The following is a 19851-nucleotide window of genomic DNA, read 5'->3' as shown; positions in this document are numbered from 1 at the left end:
ACTTACAAATCTGAGAATCAATGGAATACCTTTCTTTTCCTTTCTGTATATCTCAAAGGAAGTGTCTCCTCCAACACCTTTCCTTTTTCTGATGTTCAATGTACCTTTTGCAGTTTTAGAACAAATAATTGTGAAAAAGAGGATTCATTGTTGTTTATAACATAAATCATGTGCTTTCATCAAATTACCTCCATTTGTGTTATTCTTTCTGAAGGTCTCTTCCTCCTTTCAACTTTCTTTTTTTTTTATTGTGAAAATACTGTACAGAAGGGTTACAATTAGATGGGCAAAATAATGAGTACATTTCTTATCAAGTTGTAGCCTCCTCCTTTGTTTCTCCTTCCCATCATCCCCCCGCCCCCTAACCCAATCCTCCTCCCACCCCCCACCAAAGTTGTAAAGTTTGTTTTCGACATAACGACTTGTACATCTCATTGTTGCAATGGGTCCACCTGTATCCCTAGTTAAACAATTTGATTTTCCCTTCCCCTCCACAAATTATACCGACATCAAATATAATGAAAGCAGGGATTATACCATGGGGGAGGGACATACAAAGCAACAAAGAAATAATCTTATAAATGTGTTAGAAACAATCGCATAAAAGAAAAAAAATTGAATACATATCTTGGGGTTCATTTAATCAGGTTTTTATGACTTTCATTATACTACTTTCATACATGTATAGTATATGTCTATAATATCCAACTTCCAGTAATTCTCTATTTTCTCTTTCCCCACCAAGTGGTTTCTTCCCCCAAAATAATCTGTCTTTTACAAACATGCCATACTGTTACAGTTTTTGGAACTAGATTCCACATTTGATTCACTATCAAAGTCCGTATGATGGTTCTCAAGAAAACTGAAAATAGGGGCTGGGAAGATGGCTCAGTGGTAGAGTGCTTACCTTGCATGCATGAGGCCCTGGGTTCAATTCCTCCACACCACATAAGCAGAAAAAGCCAGAAGAGGCTCTGTGGCTCAAGTAGTAGAGCACTAGCCTTCAGCTGAAGAGCTGAGGGACAGCGCCCAGTCCCAGAGTTCAGGCCCCATGACTGACCAAAAAAAAAAAAAGTTAAAAAAAAAAAAGAAAACTGAAAATAGATCTTCCATATGATCCTGTTGTTTGACTCTTGGATATATCCAAAAAAAATCACATACAAAAGAGATTCACCTATGATTGTAATAACACTATTCACACTTTACATGATATGGAATCAGACTCTTTGTCTAGCCATTAATAATAGAAAACAAAATATTCTGCAATGAGGAAATATTCAACCATAAAGGAAGGTGAAAATTATTAAGTCATTTGTAGAACTGGAGATCATGATTCTTGGTGAGATAAGCCAAGCTTGGAAAAAAAATGAATCTTTTTTTTTTTTTGGTCCAGTCGTGGGGCCTAAACTCTGGGCCTGGGCGCTATCCCTCAGCTCTTCAACTCAAGGCTAGCGCTCTACCACTTGAGCCACAGCGCCACTTCCGGCTTTTTTCATTTTGCTTATGTGGTGCTGAGGAATCGAACCCAGGGCCTCAGGCATGCAAGGCAAGCGCTCTACCACTGAGCCATCTTCCCAGCCCTGAATCTTATTTTCTTTATACATTTACCAGCACCCAAATTCCATACCCAACAACACCCCTCTGTTACTGTGATTGCCTTCTAATTAATTTTCCTCATTTCAGTTGGCCATGCCCTATGATTTCCTTTCGAATGTTACCGTATGTTCTCCTGAAATATCTCTTTGCCAAGCACTGCTTCATAAATTTCCTCACTGCTTCTCTAAGCATGCTACTTTCATACATGTACAGTATTTGTAAACAGGCTTTAGTAATATGTTAAATTGTCATGAAGATCAATGGTATAATGCATTTGAAATATGTGACCTGAACCATGACACACAGGAAGTACTTAATGAATAATATATTTATTAGTTGTTACTCTTTTTTGATTTTTCATGAATCAGTCAGTTTCAATTTGTCATAGAAGAGTTGGATTGGAGATGGGCAATTCAAGGAAACAATCTTGGATTTGTAAATAATCTTTTGAATACCTAAACTTGACTTTGGGTTTTGCCATTCCTCTCCATGTTCTCATATGATCTTTAAGAACTTTAAATCTGATTGATGTGTGTGCATCAATCAGATTGTACTCTGTTGCAATTTGATCCTAATCCTAGTCCTTATCATGGTAATGCTCCACATTTTCTGCTTCCATGCATCAGAAGAGCAAACCTAATTACTATAGCTAGGAGAACTGTGAAGTAATGTCCAGATCCCTTGCTGTGTATAGCTGATAGCTGGAGCCCACTAATGTCAAATCACAGTTTCATTGCCCTTACATACACTGAAATTAAAGCACATGGTTTTTAAAAACTTAACTCCATTCTATTGACCAGAAGACCTATCTATTTATATTTCTCATCCAGACTGTCAGTCAGCAGAATATTATGAACACCCTAAGAAATGTTTTGCCTGGACCATCAGGTGGAAAATTCTAAGAGAATAACCAGTAAAGGGTGAAAAGTGGATTGACACATCCAAATAAGTGCCAAGAACAGGTTTGTTCATGTAGATTCTGGGAAACCAAGGTAAGAAGGAAAAGGCAAGAGAAAAACAACAGAGAATCTAAAGACCAACAAAAAGCAAAAACCATCACATGATTTTTAATTTCGAATTTTTTATTGTCTTTATGTTCATTCCAATAAATGGCCCACAAAGCAAAACATGATCTGTCCTTGGCCTAATCCTAAATGAATGTACTAATTATGCTTTTCCCTAGAAACAGAAAATAACCATGTTACTTCCTAATTTTTTTACTTACACTATATTTTGGGTTATTTAACTCAAAAATTTATAGAATTTTATTTAGAAAACCTATTTTTCATGAAAATCAGTTTCTTCTGCTGTTTAATGTGTTCAGTAGTTACAATGTGTTAGTACTGTGCCAGTTCTAGGGAGAGAAAAATGGTAGAGATGGTCTTTGTACACATGGTTCTTGTATTCCTTAACAGACTTTAGTAGAGACCCAATTAAAGACTGTTTAACCATTTTATATCCCTTGATTTTATATTATACAACTCAATTACCTAGTTTTCCAGATTCTTCTTTTCCTTCACTTTACTGGAACTCTTGTAAATTAGGAACATGATGTTTCACTATTCAATTAATGAAATCACATCACCAACATAATTTAATGTCACAATGCAATATGATGGTTTTCCAGATTCTTAAAGGTCATATTCTTTTGATGACAGAATATATTCTTCTTCTTTAAAAGACTCTCACTGGCTATGCAATAGCTGATAGTATGTTCTAGTAAGCCCTCCTGTCCTGATATATAAAAAAGTGATATCATGTTTTCTGTATCTTAGGAAAAGTTGAGCAGAAGCTTGAGTCTTACATACTACCCTAGACATTTGGCTGCATATATTAGATAGTTAATGAATAGTTATGTTGCCAAGGCCCATAAAATTATTAAAACCAAACACTTCATTTTAGATCACATTATAGAACACTGATATTTTCCTAAACAGTTCATGACTTTTCTTCTTTCAGGTCACTAAATTTTTTAAGTAAGCTATGGTTTATTAGCAGTTACCTAGTCAAGACACTATCCAAAATGTCATGCATTAAACTTACTGTTTAGATGGAAAGGGAATAATGACTATCTCAGTCTTTCTGTGTCTGAAATCAAATTGAAGGATAGAAACTGCATAATTCTTCTGGATTTTCATCATCTACCTTCTGAAAGAAACTTGTGAGTCACAGAGCTCTCACAGGGAGTTGGGTATTCTTAATAAGGTAACAAACTTCTGTTCAAAATGCTAGTCACCTGTTTTCCAATGCTATTTACTATTCCCAAATGATTAATGGAAGAAGACACAATCTAAACAGCAAAGTGCCTGGGGACCTCGTTACTGAAGCAGCTCCTTTGCCAATCCTGAGTGTAACATTTGTGAGTAGGAGTTGTCTAAGTTATTAGAAACAATCTCTGGGGTACAAAGGTGAATTTTCCCTCTTAAGGTTAGCTTTGGTTTTGCTAAGATCCATAATGCTTTTTGTTCACTTCTCCAGGGTCCAGGGAAGGAAGTATAAGACCTTGTGGCATGTATCTTCATGTGTGGAAAATTCAAAGGAGCAATTCTCAAGTGGGGCTTCAGTATGTGTGAATCTCTGCTATTATGGACACACAAGAACAACCAATGCTCTGATGCTTTAAATAAAAAGTCTCTTGACATAATATTGCCAAAGACAGTTTACAAATTTAATGAAAGGTTTTTACCCAATGTCATTCTTGACAGAGATTTTAAAAATTCCTATAAGCTGGGTGCTGGTGGCTCATGCCTGTAATACTAAGATACTCAGGAGGCTAAGACTGAGGATCACAGTTCAAAGCCAGCCCTGGCAGGAAAGTCCATGAAACTCTTATCTCCAATAAACCACCAGAAAAACCGGAAGTGACCCTGTAGCTCAAGCGATAGAGTACTAGCCTTGAGCTGAAATGCTGAGGGACAGCACTCAGGCCCAGAGTTCAAGCCCCATGACCACCACCACCACCAACAGCATCCTATAATTTGTTAGGGTTTTTTTGTTTGTTTGTTTGTTTTGGGTCCAGTTGTGGGGCCTGAACTCTGGGCCTGGGCGCTGTCCCTCAGCTCTTCAGCTCAAAGCTAGCACTCACCACTTGAGCCACTGTGCCACTTCAGGCTTTTTTCTTTTTGCTTATGTGGTGCTGAGGAATTGAACCCAGGGCCTCATGCATGCAAGGCAAGTGCTCTACCACTGAGCCACCTTCCCAGCCCAACATCTTATAATTTGTATGGAAAGGGACAAGGTCTCAAATAGCAAAGCAATCTTGTGGGAAAAAAATGCTGAAATGTCACATTTTCAGACTTCAGATTATACTATAAAACTACAATAACAGAAACAAGTTGCTACTGGCACTAAACAGACTCAAAGACTGTCAGAACAGACTAAAAGACCCAGAAATAAATCCACACTACTGCAGCCAACTAACTTTTGACAAATATACATTCAAGAAAACATAGCCTCTTTGACAAATGGCTCTGGGAGAATTGGATGTGCAGAGAACTAAAGTTGGACCCCTTGCTCACCTTTCACCCAATATCATTTCAAAATTTTAATTTATAACATTACACTCTGAGACTTCTACTTGACAGTAAAACCATAATCTTCCTATGTTGGATATCATGAACTGTTTAAAAAAACGAAGGGAAACAAAGAAAAACGGAAATAACACTTCATAGATTCTGAGGAAAAAAGAATACAAACTTTTATTTTAAACAGTCCTATAAAGATAAAATTGCAGTTGGTATAATTTGTGGAGGGGAAGGGAAAAACAAATTATTTAAATAGGGATGCATGTGGACCCATTGCAACAATGAGATGTACAAGTTGGTTATGTCGAAAAATGAACTTTACAACTTTGGTGGGGGGGGAGGATCGGGTGGGGGGTGGGGGGGTATGGGAAGGGGAAACAAAGGAGGAGGCAACAATGCTTGATAAGAAATGTACTCATTACCTTGCCCATATAATTGTACAGTATTTTCACAATAAAAGAAAAAGATAAAATTGCAATGAATTGAGTCACTGTAACAAGAGCTTAACAAACCTGATTTAATTTTTTTTTTTGATGCAGGTCCTTGGGCTTGAGCTCAGGGCCTGGGCATTGTCCCTGAACTTGTTGCTTAAGGCTAGCACTCTACCACTTAAAGCAATAGCTCACTTATGGCTTTTTGGTTGTTATTTAGAGATAAGAAGCTCACAAACATTACTGTACAAATGTTACTGCTCAGGCTTGTTTTAAACTTCAATCTCCATATTTCAGCCTCCTGAGTAGCTAGGCATGAGCCACCAGCACCTGGTGCCATCACATGCTAGTTTCTTTCATTTGTTTTCTTTTCCTTTTTCTCAAACTAACCTATGTTATCTTAAATGAAAATAATATGAAAACACTTTCATAGATGATATCTTGCCTCTTCAGGGTCATACCACAAATCTGGTAGATTCTGTATGTGATACAAACTTCCTGGCTCAGTGTGAATGAGTGTTCCCAGATGTAGGGCAAGATGAGAATGAGGATCCTTCCTTGAACCAGAAACCTACTTTCACCTTTTATAAAGTGCAGCCATGAAATTTCATTTTGAACTAGATAAAGAGTTAAAAGGATCCATGAAACTTATGAAAATTAACCATGGCAGGCTTAGGAATTTCATGTTACAGTCACAAGTAAATCTTCAATCTTCTGTTCATTAAAACATATCATGAAAGTTGAATGTAAAACATTTATGTATATAATGTTGTTTCAGAGAGCTTAGGTCACTTCTACAAAAAGCATTCTACTTTAACTTAGCTCATTCTATTCTATCCTCTTTAATGCTTTGTTGTCTTTTTTAAAAATTCAACTTATTAATATCTTTATTTTTCAGTCTTAGTTTTCTCATCTGAGCCTCTCAGACCTGAGTACAGCTCTATGCCATGTTTTATGCAAATTTGATTCTATATTTTAGTCAGGCAGAGAACATATATTCATTTATAACATGGTCTTCCACTAATGTTTTGACAATTTCTTGAATGTAATGCAGGCTTGGCATTTATCGAAACAGGAGCACAAGAAAAGCTGGGATAGGGAAACATATGTAGCCCCTCACTTACTGCAACAATAAAGAGTTCATCCTGACCTGTGTTCGAATTATTTGTTATGGTATTTTACAACCCTTTTGGATTTTTGTGACACTAACTTGTTATAAATCATTAACACTATTCTCAGGAATTATGTAGTTTTGTGCCATTATGTGTGAGTGCACTTGGGGAGGAGTAGTAGAAAGACACACCCTTGTCCATTGCCTAATTCTACATCTGCTTATTTCTCACTGTTGTAGAGCAGAACCCAGAGAAATATGAATATTCCAAGAGGAAACTTTATTTTCATACTCAATTCATCAAGTTTGCTTTTTTTGATCTCATAATTGAAGGCAACATAAAATTAACATAACTTGTATAAATATATGTACAAACTGAAGGCCCGAATAAACAGTCCTGGTTATGATGAGAGATATTTTCGCCCTAGGACTCTGCACACAGCATCTCTGACCTCCTTATTCCTCAGGCTGTAGACAACAGGGTTCAGCAGGGGGGTGATGACAGTGTAGGTCACTGAGATGAGTCTGTCCTGCTCCATGGAACTCTCGGACTCAGGCTTGAGGTAAACAAAAGAAGCACAGACATAGTGGATGATGAACACTGTGAGGTGGGAGGCACAGGTGGCAAAGGTCTTCTTCCGCCCCTCAGCTGAAGCAATCTTAAGGATGGAGGAGATGATGAGGACATAGGAGATGAACACCAGGCACATGGGCAGAACAAGAGCACAGAGACTGAAAACAATATTGATAATTTCATTAGTAGTGGTATCTGTGCAGGACAGTTTCAGCATGGGTCTCACATCACAAAAGAAGTGGGGGATGACAAATTTATCACAGAATGACAATCTAAACATATATGTTACATGAACACTGGCTATGATCAGGCCAATCCCAAGTGATCCAAATTGTATATAGGTGCAAGTTGCTTTGCTCATAATGACAGAATATCTTAGGGGTTTACAAATGGCCACATAGCGATCATATCCCATGGCTGTGAGCAAGAAGCAGTTGTTAGCACCAAACATTAGATAGAAGAAGAGCTGGGCGCCACAGCCCTGAAAAGAAATAGTCTGCTGAGGACTGAGGAGGCCAAAAAGCATCCGTGGAATGATGGTCACAGTGTAGCCGGTCTCAGAGATGGAGAGCATGCTCAGAAAGAAGTACATGGGAGTGTGCAGGTGACGGTCCAAGCGAATAATGGTCACAATAATCGTGTTTCCAGACAGGTTCAGCAGGTACAATATCAGGAACACTACAAAGAAGGTCAACCTGTGGTGCCACTGAAAGTTGGAGAAACCTTCAAAGAGGAACTCAGTCACAAACGTGGAGTTTGGCTTTGACATTGAGGCAGGTGTAGGTTTTAAGGAAAAGAAAACATAGGTGTGCTGTGTGAACCATGAGACTGATCAGGGTGGACCATGCCTTTACTGTTGTTCCCATGCAGAACAAGTCCTCAGACTTCAATAATATCACTGTTCAGTTGATCAGTTGCTCCATCTTCCTTTTTGCCCACTCCCTTCTTTGGTACTGTGAAGAAGTTTCTTTAGAATGCCTAGAATTAAAGGCAGAGATGGAGGTGAGAAGGAAAGTAGAGAGAAATTGAAAGAAAATTGTGGAAAATGCACTTGATTTCAGGTTATTGATTATATAGCAGAAATTAAGATTGATATCTTGGGGGCTGGGGATGTGGCTTAGTGGTAGAGTGCTTGCCTAGCATGCATGAAGCCCTGGGTTTGATTCCTCCATACCACATAAACAGAAAAGGCCAGGAATAGCATTATGGCTCAAGTGGTAGAGTGCTAGACTTGAGCAAAAGAAGCTCAGGGGCAGTGCTCAGGCCCTGAATTCAAGCCCAGGACTGGCAAAAATGATCAATACCTTTTATCTCTGTGTTTAAATTTTTAAGCTATGTTTAAAAATGAGGTTCTAATCCTTCCAAAGTATAGCATCCCTGGTAACATATATATGTATCCATATATATATATATATATATATATATATATATATATATATATATACACACACATATATATATGTATATTTAAATAACATTCCTCCTGTTGAGAGGGCACCTCCTTGTTTTGATTTGCATTTTCCTGGAAATTTACTGATTTTAGAGCATCTTATTTCATTTCTGAATTATACTCACTACCTGAAGGTAGTATCTCTATCTGCATGTTTTTAAAGTTGTTTTTAATATTTTCATATAAAGGTAATGTTCAGAGGGGTTATAGTTTCATAAGTCAGATGAAGAGGACATTTTTTGGACAATATCACTCTTTCCCTTTCCCTCCTGTTCCCACTCACAAGTTATTTCTTTCATTTTTACCATAGCTTCTAGTGAGTGCTGCTGCTACGTTTGTTCACTCTTTGTCCCTCCATTTCTGTGCCCCTTTACCCTACCCAAGACAGATAAACAAATAAACAATACAAAAAAGAAATAAAAACATCAAAGGAACAAAACCTCATTTCCATTTCATGCAGTTCATTTTGATAATGTGTGTGTATCAAGGCATTATTTACTATGGAAAGCTTATGAAAACATGGCCAGATAGGTAAATGAAATGTGGTATCTACAGAGGATTGAATAATAGATGTTCTGTTTGACAGCTTTAAAGAAAGGAATTCTTACATTTATAAAACATAGACAAACCTAATACGTAGTAATATTAATTAATAAAGTACAAATATTGTATGATTTCACTAACATGAGGTACCTGAAATGGTCAAGTGACAAAACAAATAAGTGGCATTGACCATTGGAGAGAACAAAGAAAATTGAGTATTGTAATTCAAGTGCTGTAAAGTTTTCATTCTTCAGCAGGAATTAGTTTTTCATCTCTTCTGTGCAACATACTAATGCCTGTAGTCAACAATACTGTATTTAAATTTAAAATTTTTAGAGATAGTTGATTTCTTGTTAACTGTCTTACTACAAAAGAAAACAAAATACCAAGGAACATAAGGAAACACTTGAAGGTGGTAGATCTTCCTTTACCTTTATTTTTGTGATCGTTACATGATAGAATGTATATACAAAATGTATTTAGTTCATTGGGTATCAATTATCTTTCCCCCCAACTGCTAAATAGGTCAAGAAATAACCACTTGGCAATTGGAAAGATGGTTAGGTAGAGATGGAAAGGTTAGATAGAGATAGGTTATATATCAAGTGTCCAACTATTTACATCCTCTCCAATGCATCTTCAGTTGGTACCACAAGGACTCAGACTGATACCTGTTTTGTCCTGTTAGTCTTCAATCCCCAATGCCAGCAATGTTTAGTTTGAAATCTCCTGTCATACTGAAAGCCTAGAAAAGCATAATCTTCTTGTAGACTCTGTCAGAACTAACCTCTGATATCGTGAAAAATAATTGCATATTAATATAAATATTAAACTTCTCTTGACTCCTGCAATTGAATTGCGTCTGCTGATGTTCCTTCAAGTAGGCCACAGTCTTTCCTATTGTGAAAACAAAGACAAAATTGGTTTTATTAGGAAAAAAACAGATCTTCTGTTTAACTTTATTTCTACACATTCTACTTTGGCTTCGAGACAGCAAAGAACAGGCTTACCTACTTTTTGTCTTATTCCAAGTGAACCATCATTGAGATTGGCAGATTTAAGCTTGCACCTTATCAGATTTCAACACTACCTCTGTTCACGATGCTGAGCATCACTTGAATAGTTGCTTTTACTTTCTACCCAACCCATAAACTGTGCCACCTGAGACTTTCTTATCAGTCCAATCTTTTTTTTCCTGTATTTCATTTTATTTTTGTTAGCATATCTAATTGTACAAAGGGATTTCATTGTGTTACTACAGGTATACAACATACTTTGAGCCAATTCATTTCACCTATATTACTTTTTATACCTCTTCCTTTCCTTCAAACATATTTTGGTGGCTTTCATCATGCTACTTTCATATATGTAACTATAATGTACATATCTAATTTTCATCTTCTTATCATCTTCTCCCCCTTCAAATGTTTATTTCCCCACCAAGTGGTTTCTCTCTAAAATCTCTTTGTTTATAAGTATGTCACATCATTACAGTTTTTAGGACTAAAAACCATATTTAAGTCACTGCCAATATATATATGAAGGTTCTTCAAGAAACTAAACATATAACCATCATATTGTCTTGTTCTGACATTTGGGGGTATAAATCCAAAAGAATGTAAATCACATACAAGAGAAATATCTAAGCATCCATTATTATGGCAGTACTCATCACAATAAGCCAAGTTATAGAACCATACTATTTGTCCCAAACCAATGATTAGATAAAGAAAATGTCACACACACACACACACACACACACACACACACACACACACACACACTGAGTTATTCAGCCACAAAGAAGAGTAAAATTATTATGTCATTTCTGGGGAAAAATGGATAGAACTGGAGATGGTAAGTGAAATAAGCCAAATTCAGTAAGAAACTATTCCTGTTTACATCATACATTCTACTAACACCCAAATTTGATACCTATCATCACCTCTATGTGATAGGGATTTCTTCCTAACTCATTTTCTACCTATCAATCAGTCATACCCTATGTCTTCCTTTTGAATGTTGCCATTATGTTCTTCTGAAATATCTGTTTGCTGAGCATTCCTATAAAACTTCCTTTAATTGCTCTCCAAAATCTTAAGCACAATATTAAAACTCATTTGTAAATCAATTATGGTAACATAAGAATAAGTCTTTATGAAGATTAAATAGGTTAATGTACTTCAAGTATGGGATCTGAACCTTAACACACAGAAAGTCCTTGATGAATAGTAGTGTCATTAGATGCTATTCATTTCTATTTTTCATGAATGAGCCAGTTGAAATTTAGAGGAGGAGAGAGTAGAATTGGAGGTGTGGGACTCAAGCAAACATTCCTGGTTTGTAAACAATTCTTTAAATACTTGGCTTTTTACCATTATCTTTGAATACTTGGATTTCTCCATTATCTTCCCACATTCTCATATGGCCTTTTCGTAGTATTTTTTTTGTCAGTTGTGGGACTTGCCTGTGCGCTGTCCCTTAGCCCTTCAGTTCAAGGCTAGTACTCTACCACTTGTGCCACAGCACTATTTTTGCTTTTTCTGCTTATGTGGTGCTGAGGGATTGAACCCAGGGCCTCATGCATGCAAGGCAAGCACCCTACCACTGAGCCACCTTCCCAGCCCCTTTTCATATTTTTTAAAGAAGGTTTGTGTAAGTGTACCAGTGGATAAAATTTTATATACTGCTGAACTACTCCCGAATGTAAGTGCAGATTAGATGGAATATAAATTTCAATTTTGCTTCTTTCTATTCCCTATCCTGGCAACATTCTGCTCAACATTCTGCTCTTTCCTTTGAGCAAAAGAGCTCATCCAGTTACTATATCTAAGAACAACCAAAAGTAATATCTATATTCCCTTGTGGTGTTATCATTGATATCTAGAGCTCACTAATGTCAAATCACAGCTATATTATACTTGTACACAATGACATCTACAAACATTGTTTTAATAACAACTTGACCGAAGTACTTTTTTGCATAAAGTATTCTTTTTGGTTCTTGATCCAGAATGTTAACCATATGTAAATTACCCTAAAAGGTTTTGTATGAACAAGTATGTGACAGACTCTAACAGAATAACCAGAAAAGGGTACAGAGTGGGCCACAGGCTTAAAGCAGTATCAAGAGTAGGACTATGCACATAGGTTCTAGAAAATGTAGGTAAGGAAAGAAAGACAAAAGAAAAACAATTGTAAGAAATGTAAACATGAACTAACTGCACAAAATTCAGAGGATTTTTGTTTGCTTGCTTATTGCCTTTACATTCTTTTCAATTAATGACACACAAAAGTGAAACAGGATCTGGCCTTGATGAATATACTCTTCATATCTTTTCCTAATTTTTTTCAACTTGCTCTATATTTTGGTTTATTTAAGTAAAAAATTTACTAGATTTTATCCAGGAAGCAGGTTTTAGTGAAAATTGGCTTCCTCAGTAGTTTAATGCATATAAGTGGTATACAAGAGCTAGGAAGAAAAATATGGCAAGGATAGTCCTTGCGATTATATTTGCAAACATAGATTCTTTGCCAGTCTTTGGTTCAGAACCAATTCAGTGTCTTTCAAGAATTTTATGCCCCTTTTCTCTAGATTACACAGCCCATTCACTTTGCAAGATTCCTGAAAGTCATTTTCTTTCTGTTGAGAGACTATATGCCTCCTCTTTTACAGATGTTACTTAATGCATCACAACGGATCATATGTTCTTCATCCCTCCCCATCCTGGCACATAAGAAAGTGAAATTCACCTAACCATTGTGTTTCTTGCTGCCTAGAGAGAGTTGAACTCAAGCCTGATTCATCTGCACCATGTTAAAAATTGGCCACATGAAAAATAAAATATAGATATTTACCAATAGGTAGAAAAATGTTACCAAGAATTTTACTAAGGCTCATCATCACACTAGTTTTTTCACTTTAGGTCAGATTGTAGAGCAATAATATTTTTCTGAACAGCCTATGTGTTTTCTTACCTTGAGGTTACTGAAAATTCCTGAGTAGAGCCACAGTTTAATAGAAATTTCCTAATCTAAACACCACCTAGAAAGCCATACATGAAACTTGCTGTTTAACCAGGAAGGGAATAAAGCCTGTGGCAGTCCTTCTGCATCTGAGAACAAGTGACACATGGAAAATATAAAAATAATTCCTTTCAATTTTTGCCATCCCATCTGCTGAAAGACACTTTCATTGTGCACAGAAGAGTAATTGTGGATTAGAGATTCTTAAAAGGGTAACAAACTTCTAGCCCAAATGCTGGACATCTCTTCCCCAAATAATATTCAGTAGTCCTAATTGATCAATGGCAAGAGACACAATCTAAACAGCAGAGTGCCTGGAGACCTTGTTACAGAGACATCTCATTCCCAATCCCAAGAGAACCACTAGGAGTTGGCTAAGATGTTAGAAACAGTCTCTAGGATGCAAAGGCTAATTTTCCATTTTAAAATTGGCCTGCTACAATACATGTCATATTTTCTGGCCAATTCTCTAGTCTGAGGAGAGGAGTGCTTCTTCATGTGTGAGAAATTGGAAGTAAAAGTTCCCAAGTAGAGTTTCAGCATGCACGAATCTCTGTTGTCATAATTCCCAAGGACAATCTTCCACTACCCTAATGCTTGAAGTCAGTTTAAACTCTCTTGGCACAATGCTGCCAACATCAATCTACACATTTAATACAACAGTCATCAAAATCCCAATGACATTTATCGCAGAGTTAAAAGGCAATTTGTATGAGAGCATTATAGGCTTCAAATAGTGAAGTAGTTGGCAAAAAGAATACTGTAGGTATCAAAAACACAGGCTTCAAATTATATTACAAAATGACAAGAATAGAAACAGCATGGTAATGGCACAAAACAGACAGAAAGACCTGTGAAACACACTAGAAAATCCAGAAATAAATTCACATGACTATAGCCAACAGATTTTTCATAAAGGAGCCCAAAACATATGTTGAAGAAAAGTTAGTCTTTTCAACAAATTGGCAAAAACATATAGAATCTGAAATTGAACCCCTATTGCTCACCTTGTGCCAATACAAACTCAAAGTACTTTATGACCTGAAACTTTGGGACTTCTACATGATAGAATAGGTTAAACACTGGAATTTATCATTATAGTGAATAAATCCTTGAATAAAACTCTAGTTGCTCAACAGATAGAAATGAGGTTTTATAAATGTGATTACATTATGCTACTTTGCTTCTGAACAGCAAAGGATGCACTCACTCACTAAAAAGTCAACCAAGAGAATGGGAGAAAATCTTTGTCATTATACATTTTTCAAAGAACCAAATCCCAGAATATACAAGGAGCTTTAGATTATCTCCTCAAAGAATCAATAATCTAATTAATAAGACAACGAATCTAAACAGACATTTATCAGAAAAAGATGTAGAAATGTCCAATGATACATGAAGAAATGTCCAACATTCTAGTCATAAAGGAAATAGCAACCAAAGCAACATTGAAATTGAATCTCACTCCAGTCAGAATGATCACCATCAAGAATATGAAAAACAATAAATGCTGGCAATGTTGTGAGGGGAAAGAAAACTCTAAAACATTGTCAGTAAGAATAATGAATATTGCAACCACTATGGAAATCAATATGGAGATGCCTCAAAAAATTAAAAATCCACCTAGCTTATGATTTATTGATACTAGTCTTGGACATTCATAAGAAAGATTTCAAGAAAAGATACAGTAAAGGTACCTGCACTCCTCATGTTCACTGAAGAACTATTCACAGTGGTCAAGTTATTGAAATAGCTCAGGCGCTCTACAACAGATTAACATTTAGCTAAAAGCTAAATGAATATTAGAAAGTTGAAAGAAAATATCTTGCCTGTGAGTGTGCATGTGTTTGTGCGTGTGTGTTTATGTGTGTGTGTTTGTGTGTGTGTGTGTGTGTGTGTGTGTGTGTGTGTGTGTGTGTGTGTGTGTGTGTGTGTGTGTAGCCTAATGGGAAGGGAACAGATGAATGGAAAGAGGAATGAGTGTTGAATAAATTTGTAATGGCTAGTGTAAATATGTGATCATGGAACTAGAAAACGATGACATGGGTAGAGGAATACATACATGGAGAAAAAGAGGGAAAATGATGGAAGAGGTGACTGATCAAGATGAAATATAAACATAAATAAGGGCAGTAAGAGAACTGGCAACTGTCCATTAAGAGTACATACCCCCTTTTTTTTCCCAAGAAATGTTCTGACCCTAAGGAAAAAAATGGAGAATATATTGTTTTTCCTCTCTTTTTCCCAGTCTTCTCTTTTCTGCCCTCCATTGCCTCTTTCCTTTCTTCACCTTTCTCTTTAAATTGCATGGATTTGTCTTCCCTTCCTGGTTTATTTAAGGAAGGCTGAGCTGTCCCATCCTCTCATTCAGTAGTAATGAAAAGCACAGCAGCAACTCTTTGAACTTCACCTGTCAATGAAGCTCCCTGAGTGGGAAGCAGAGGCACTGACAGCCCAGAAACCTGGAAAATCTCACAAAGTGGAATTCTCTTCTGTGCTCTGCTCTTAGGTCATTTGCCCTGCTTTGGACAATAATTTACTAATTCTAAGTCCCCCATCTAGTACCTCATCAACCTCCACAACTTTCCCATACAAAAGCTTTGACTTTAGACATGTACTGGATCATTTTTTAAAATGCCACTATTCTCCTCTTGAAATTTAAAAGGCATAGGCCAACTGTTAGTTTTCTTTTATTGTGGACAGTCAGCCTAGCACTGTCAATGGGTAATAGACCTTGGAGCACAGGTGTAAAACTCTACATATACAATCTTCAGAAGATAAACAAAAAGATTACTTGGTCTGAGGCCAGCCAAGTGGTAAGAGCACATAATGTGCAAGGCTCTGGGTTTGATGAAAAGAAGAAAAGGAGAATGAAGAGAAAGAGAAGAAGAGGATGAAGAAGAGGAGGAAAAAGAAAAAGAGGAGGAGGAAGAGAAGTTGCTCTTATGGATTCTGAAATACATACAGATTTTTATTTTCAATTAGTTTTACAAAGATAAATCTGTACTGCTCACAACTAAATTAACTGACAGTAAATAAAGCTCAACAAACTGACTAAATCATTTTTTAAAATTCACATGAACAACAAAAACCTTCTTAACTGATTTGTAAATGGCATTCTAAAACTGTACAGATCACAAACCCTAAGGATGAAATGGAAATGTAAGTATAGAAGTTTCTTTACAGGATGCTTCCTGTATTACACCTGTGTTTAAATCAAGGAAACAGGTAGAAAAGAAAAATAATTGAAATAAAATACAATCACAACACAATACAATCCTCAGACCCCTCACACACGAGAGACCTGGACCTCACAGCACTCTTCATAATTGTCTCAGTCAGAATATACGCTGAAATTGGCAAATCATTAGTAGTAACGGTCCCTGGGAAAATATACATGAACTGAAAGGGGGAAAAAAAGCTTCTTAACAATTCCTGAAAGAGACTCACCGAGAGCCCTGAGCCCAAGGTTCACCTGTGTGGACCCTGAAGATGCAATCTGGCAGTGAACTCAAACACCAGCTGCATTCACCTGCTACTTCATTGAACCATTAGCCTTTACTCAGCATCTTTGAAATGGATTCAAAGAACTGCTAAGTCAAACATTCCTTCAATTGTATTTTGACCAAATTCACAGAAATGAAAGGACTCTATCATTTCTGGAAATCTGGACACTGGAGAAATATATCTTTCATTGCTACACATGCCAGTTTCTCCTTTTTTTCTTTTTTCTCTTTCTGCAAAGCATCCTGTTAATCTAAACATGGCGAGATTCTGCCTCTGCTGGGTCATGCCACAGGATTGGCTATTTTGGGGTGCACCTCAGTGCTCCCCAGAAGGGAGGAAAGGGTAAAGGAAAAGACCCTTCCTGGTACTAGCATATCTGCTTTTACCTCTTGTGATATGAAGATGTGAAATATTGTTTTGAACTCTGTTAAAGTTGAAGGGATCCAACAAACTAGTGAAATAATAGCTGGTTTAGGAGTTTCCTAATTCCCAAATTCCCAAATGAAGCTTCAACCTTCTGTTTCTTCATCAGTATTGTAAAAGTTAAATTTAAGGCACTAATGTTGGTAACACTCTTTCAGAGAGCTTAAGTGTCCCCACAAAAGGCTTTCTGCTTTTACTTTGTTTCTTCTGACCTCTATGTGTTTCTTCCTGTGGTGAACTTATTGCTTTTTTAATTCACCTTTCAAGGATTTTCTACTTTTCAATCATTTTCTCTCCTGTGCCTCTCAGAACTGGGTACAGCTCAACTTCTTGTTCTCTGTACCTGATGTTTGTTGTTTTCTAAGAGTTGAGATATACTTCTGTGTCATTTAGGGAAGATTTGCATATACTGCCAATATTTTGATGATTCCTTGGCTATGATTCAATTTCAGAGTGTGCAAAAAACAGAATGTAAGAAAAGCTATGGCACAGAGACTTATTTTTATTTTTATTGTAAAGGTGATGTACAGAGGGGTTGCAGTCATATGCAGTGAGTACATTTTTTTAACCTCTTCCCTTGTTTTCCCTTCTGGTCCTCCTCCCCCACAAGTTGTACAGTTCATTTTCAACATAGTTGCTAGTGAGTATCACTGCTGAATTAGATCACTCTTTGTCCCACCATTTCTGGGGCATGGAGACTTCTTTGTTTCCTCACTTAACAGTAATGGTTGTGTAATTCACTCTGACAACCTGTACAACAATAAAGAGTTTTTCCTGGGGTTATTAAAAACCATTTGTTGTTGCCAGGCAATGCTATATAAATCCTATTCTCCTAGTAACCAAGAGGCTGAGATCTGAAGGACCATGGTTCAAAGCTTTTGCAGGTCACAAAATCCAGGAAGTTAACTATTGGTTAGCAAAAGCTGGAAGTGGTGACATGGTTCAAATGATAGAGCACTGGCTATGAGCCAAAAAAGTTGAGCAAAATAGAAAAGCTCTGATCTTAGACTCCAGTAGAGACATAATGAGATTTTTAGAACTCTACTTTAATTGATATCTCCTTGCAGTTGTAAAAATGACCAAATCTATTCTCTGGATGTGTTTAGCTTTGTGCAAGCACATACCAGTGCAATCGGGCATGAGTAGCAGACACAAGCACGCCTTTCCATTGCCTTCTCCTGTTCATTTCCTTCCTGTTCTAGAGCAACACCCAGAGAAGTATAGCTACTACAAAAGGAACCTCCTTGTTTTTTCATTCAAGTCAACTAGACTGTGTTTCTTGATGTCATAATTAAAGGCATCGTAGAATATGATGTATATTGTGTCATTAAGTATATAATATATCATTATACATACATTTTATAGACACACACATACACACACACACACACACACACACACACACACACACACACACACTCTCACACGGAAATTCCTGAACAAACAATTCTGATTAAGAAGAGAGGATTTTTAGTCCCAAGGCTCGGCGCAAGGCATCTTTGACCTCCTTATTCCTTAGGCTGTAGACAACTGGGTTCAGCAAGGGGGTGATGACGGTGTAGGTCACATAGATAAGTCTGTCCTGCCCCCAAAAATTCTGTGACTTAGGCTTGAGGTAGACAATAGAAGTACAGCCATAGTGGATGATGACCACGGTGAGGTGGGAGGCACAGGTGGCAAAGGCCTTCTTCCGCCCCTCAGATGAAGCAATCTTAAGGATGGTGGAGATGATGAGGACATAGGAGATGAAGATCAAGCACATGGGCAGAATAAGAACACAGACACTGACAACGAAGTTGATGATCTCATTTGCAATGGTGTCTGTGCAGGACAACTTCAGCAGGGGTCGCACATCACAGAAGAAGTGGGGGATGACAAAGCCATCACAAAAGGGCAGGCCAAACACAGAAGTTACCTGGACAATGGCCATGCTCAGGCCAATTCCCAGTGACCCAGATGCCAAGTAGAGACAGACTGTCTTACCCATGATGACTGAGTATCTTAGGGGATTGCAGATGGCCACATAGCGATCATATCCCATAACTACAAGCAGGAAGCAGTTGTTGATGCCAAAGGTTAGATAGAAGAAGAGCTGGGTGGCACAGCCCTGAAAAGAAATAGTCTGCTGAGGGCTGAGGAGGCCAAAAAGCATCCGTGGAATGATGGTCACAGTGTAGCAGGTCTCAGAGATGGAGAAGATGCTTAGAAAGAAGTACATAGGAGTGTGCAGGTGACGGTCCAGGCGAATAATGGTTATAATGATCACGTTGCCAGACAGAGTTATCAGGTACAGTGTCAGGAACACCATAAAGAGTGCCAGCCTGTGGTGCCACTGAAAGCTGGAGAAACCTTCAAAGAGGAACTCAGTCACGAAAGTGGAGTTTGGCTTTGACATCAAGACAGGTTTAGGTTTGAAGTAGCTGGGAAAAGAAAAGATAGGTGTGCTGTGTTAACCATGAAACACAGTAGGGTGGACCATGCTGTTAGTGGACAGTGCATCCATTCTGTGCAAAGTGCCAGAAGTCAGCTCATGCCAGAAGCCAGAAGTGATGTTCAGCTGTTGACCAATGCTTCATTCTTCCTTATTTCCCACTCTTTCCATGGGCACTTTAGGAAGGTTACTTTAGAGGACTTAGGATTGAATTCAGAGATGCAAATGAGAGGGG

The 19851-nt window shown here is 37.4% G+C and overlaps 2 protein-coding genes across 2 annotated transcripts; both read right to left on the bottom strand.

Moving 5' to 3' along the window:
- Positions 1 to 7063: 7063 nt before the first annotated feature.
- LOC138812129 (olfactory receptor 10J4-like) lies at positions 7064 to 8005 on the bottom strand. The gene has a single exon (XM_070000053.1). It carries the CDS (start codon positions 8003 to 8005, stop codon positions 7064 to 7066), a length of 942 nt encoding a protein of 313 aa, XP_069856154.1.
- A 10633-nt stretch (positions 8006 to 18638) lies between these two features.
- Positions 18639 to 19580, bottom strand: LOC138812128 (olfactory receptor 10J4-like). Its single transcript, XM_070000052.1, has one exon. The coding sequence runs from the start codon at positions 19578 to 19580 to the stop codon at positions 18639 to 18641; it is 942 nt and encodes a 313-aa protein (XP_069856153.1).
- Positions 19581 to 19851: the final 271 nt, after the last annotated feature.

The sequence above is a fragment of the Dipodomys merriami genome, unplaced genomic scaffold (assembly GCF_024711535.1).
Source record: "Dipodomys merriami isolate MVZ:Mamm:240054 unplaced genomic scaffold, mDipMer1.0.p SCAF_56, whole genome shotgun sequence".
Lineage (NCBI taxonomy): Eukaryota > Metazoa > Chordata > Mammalia > Rodentia > Heteromyidae > Dipodomys > Dipodomys merriami.
The sequence above is the reverse complement of the archived record's forward strand: the minus strand, read 5'-3'. Positions and strand labels throughout refer to the sequence as shown.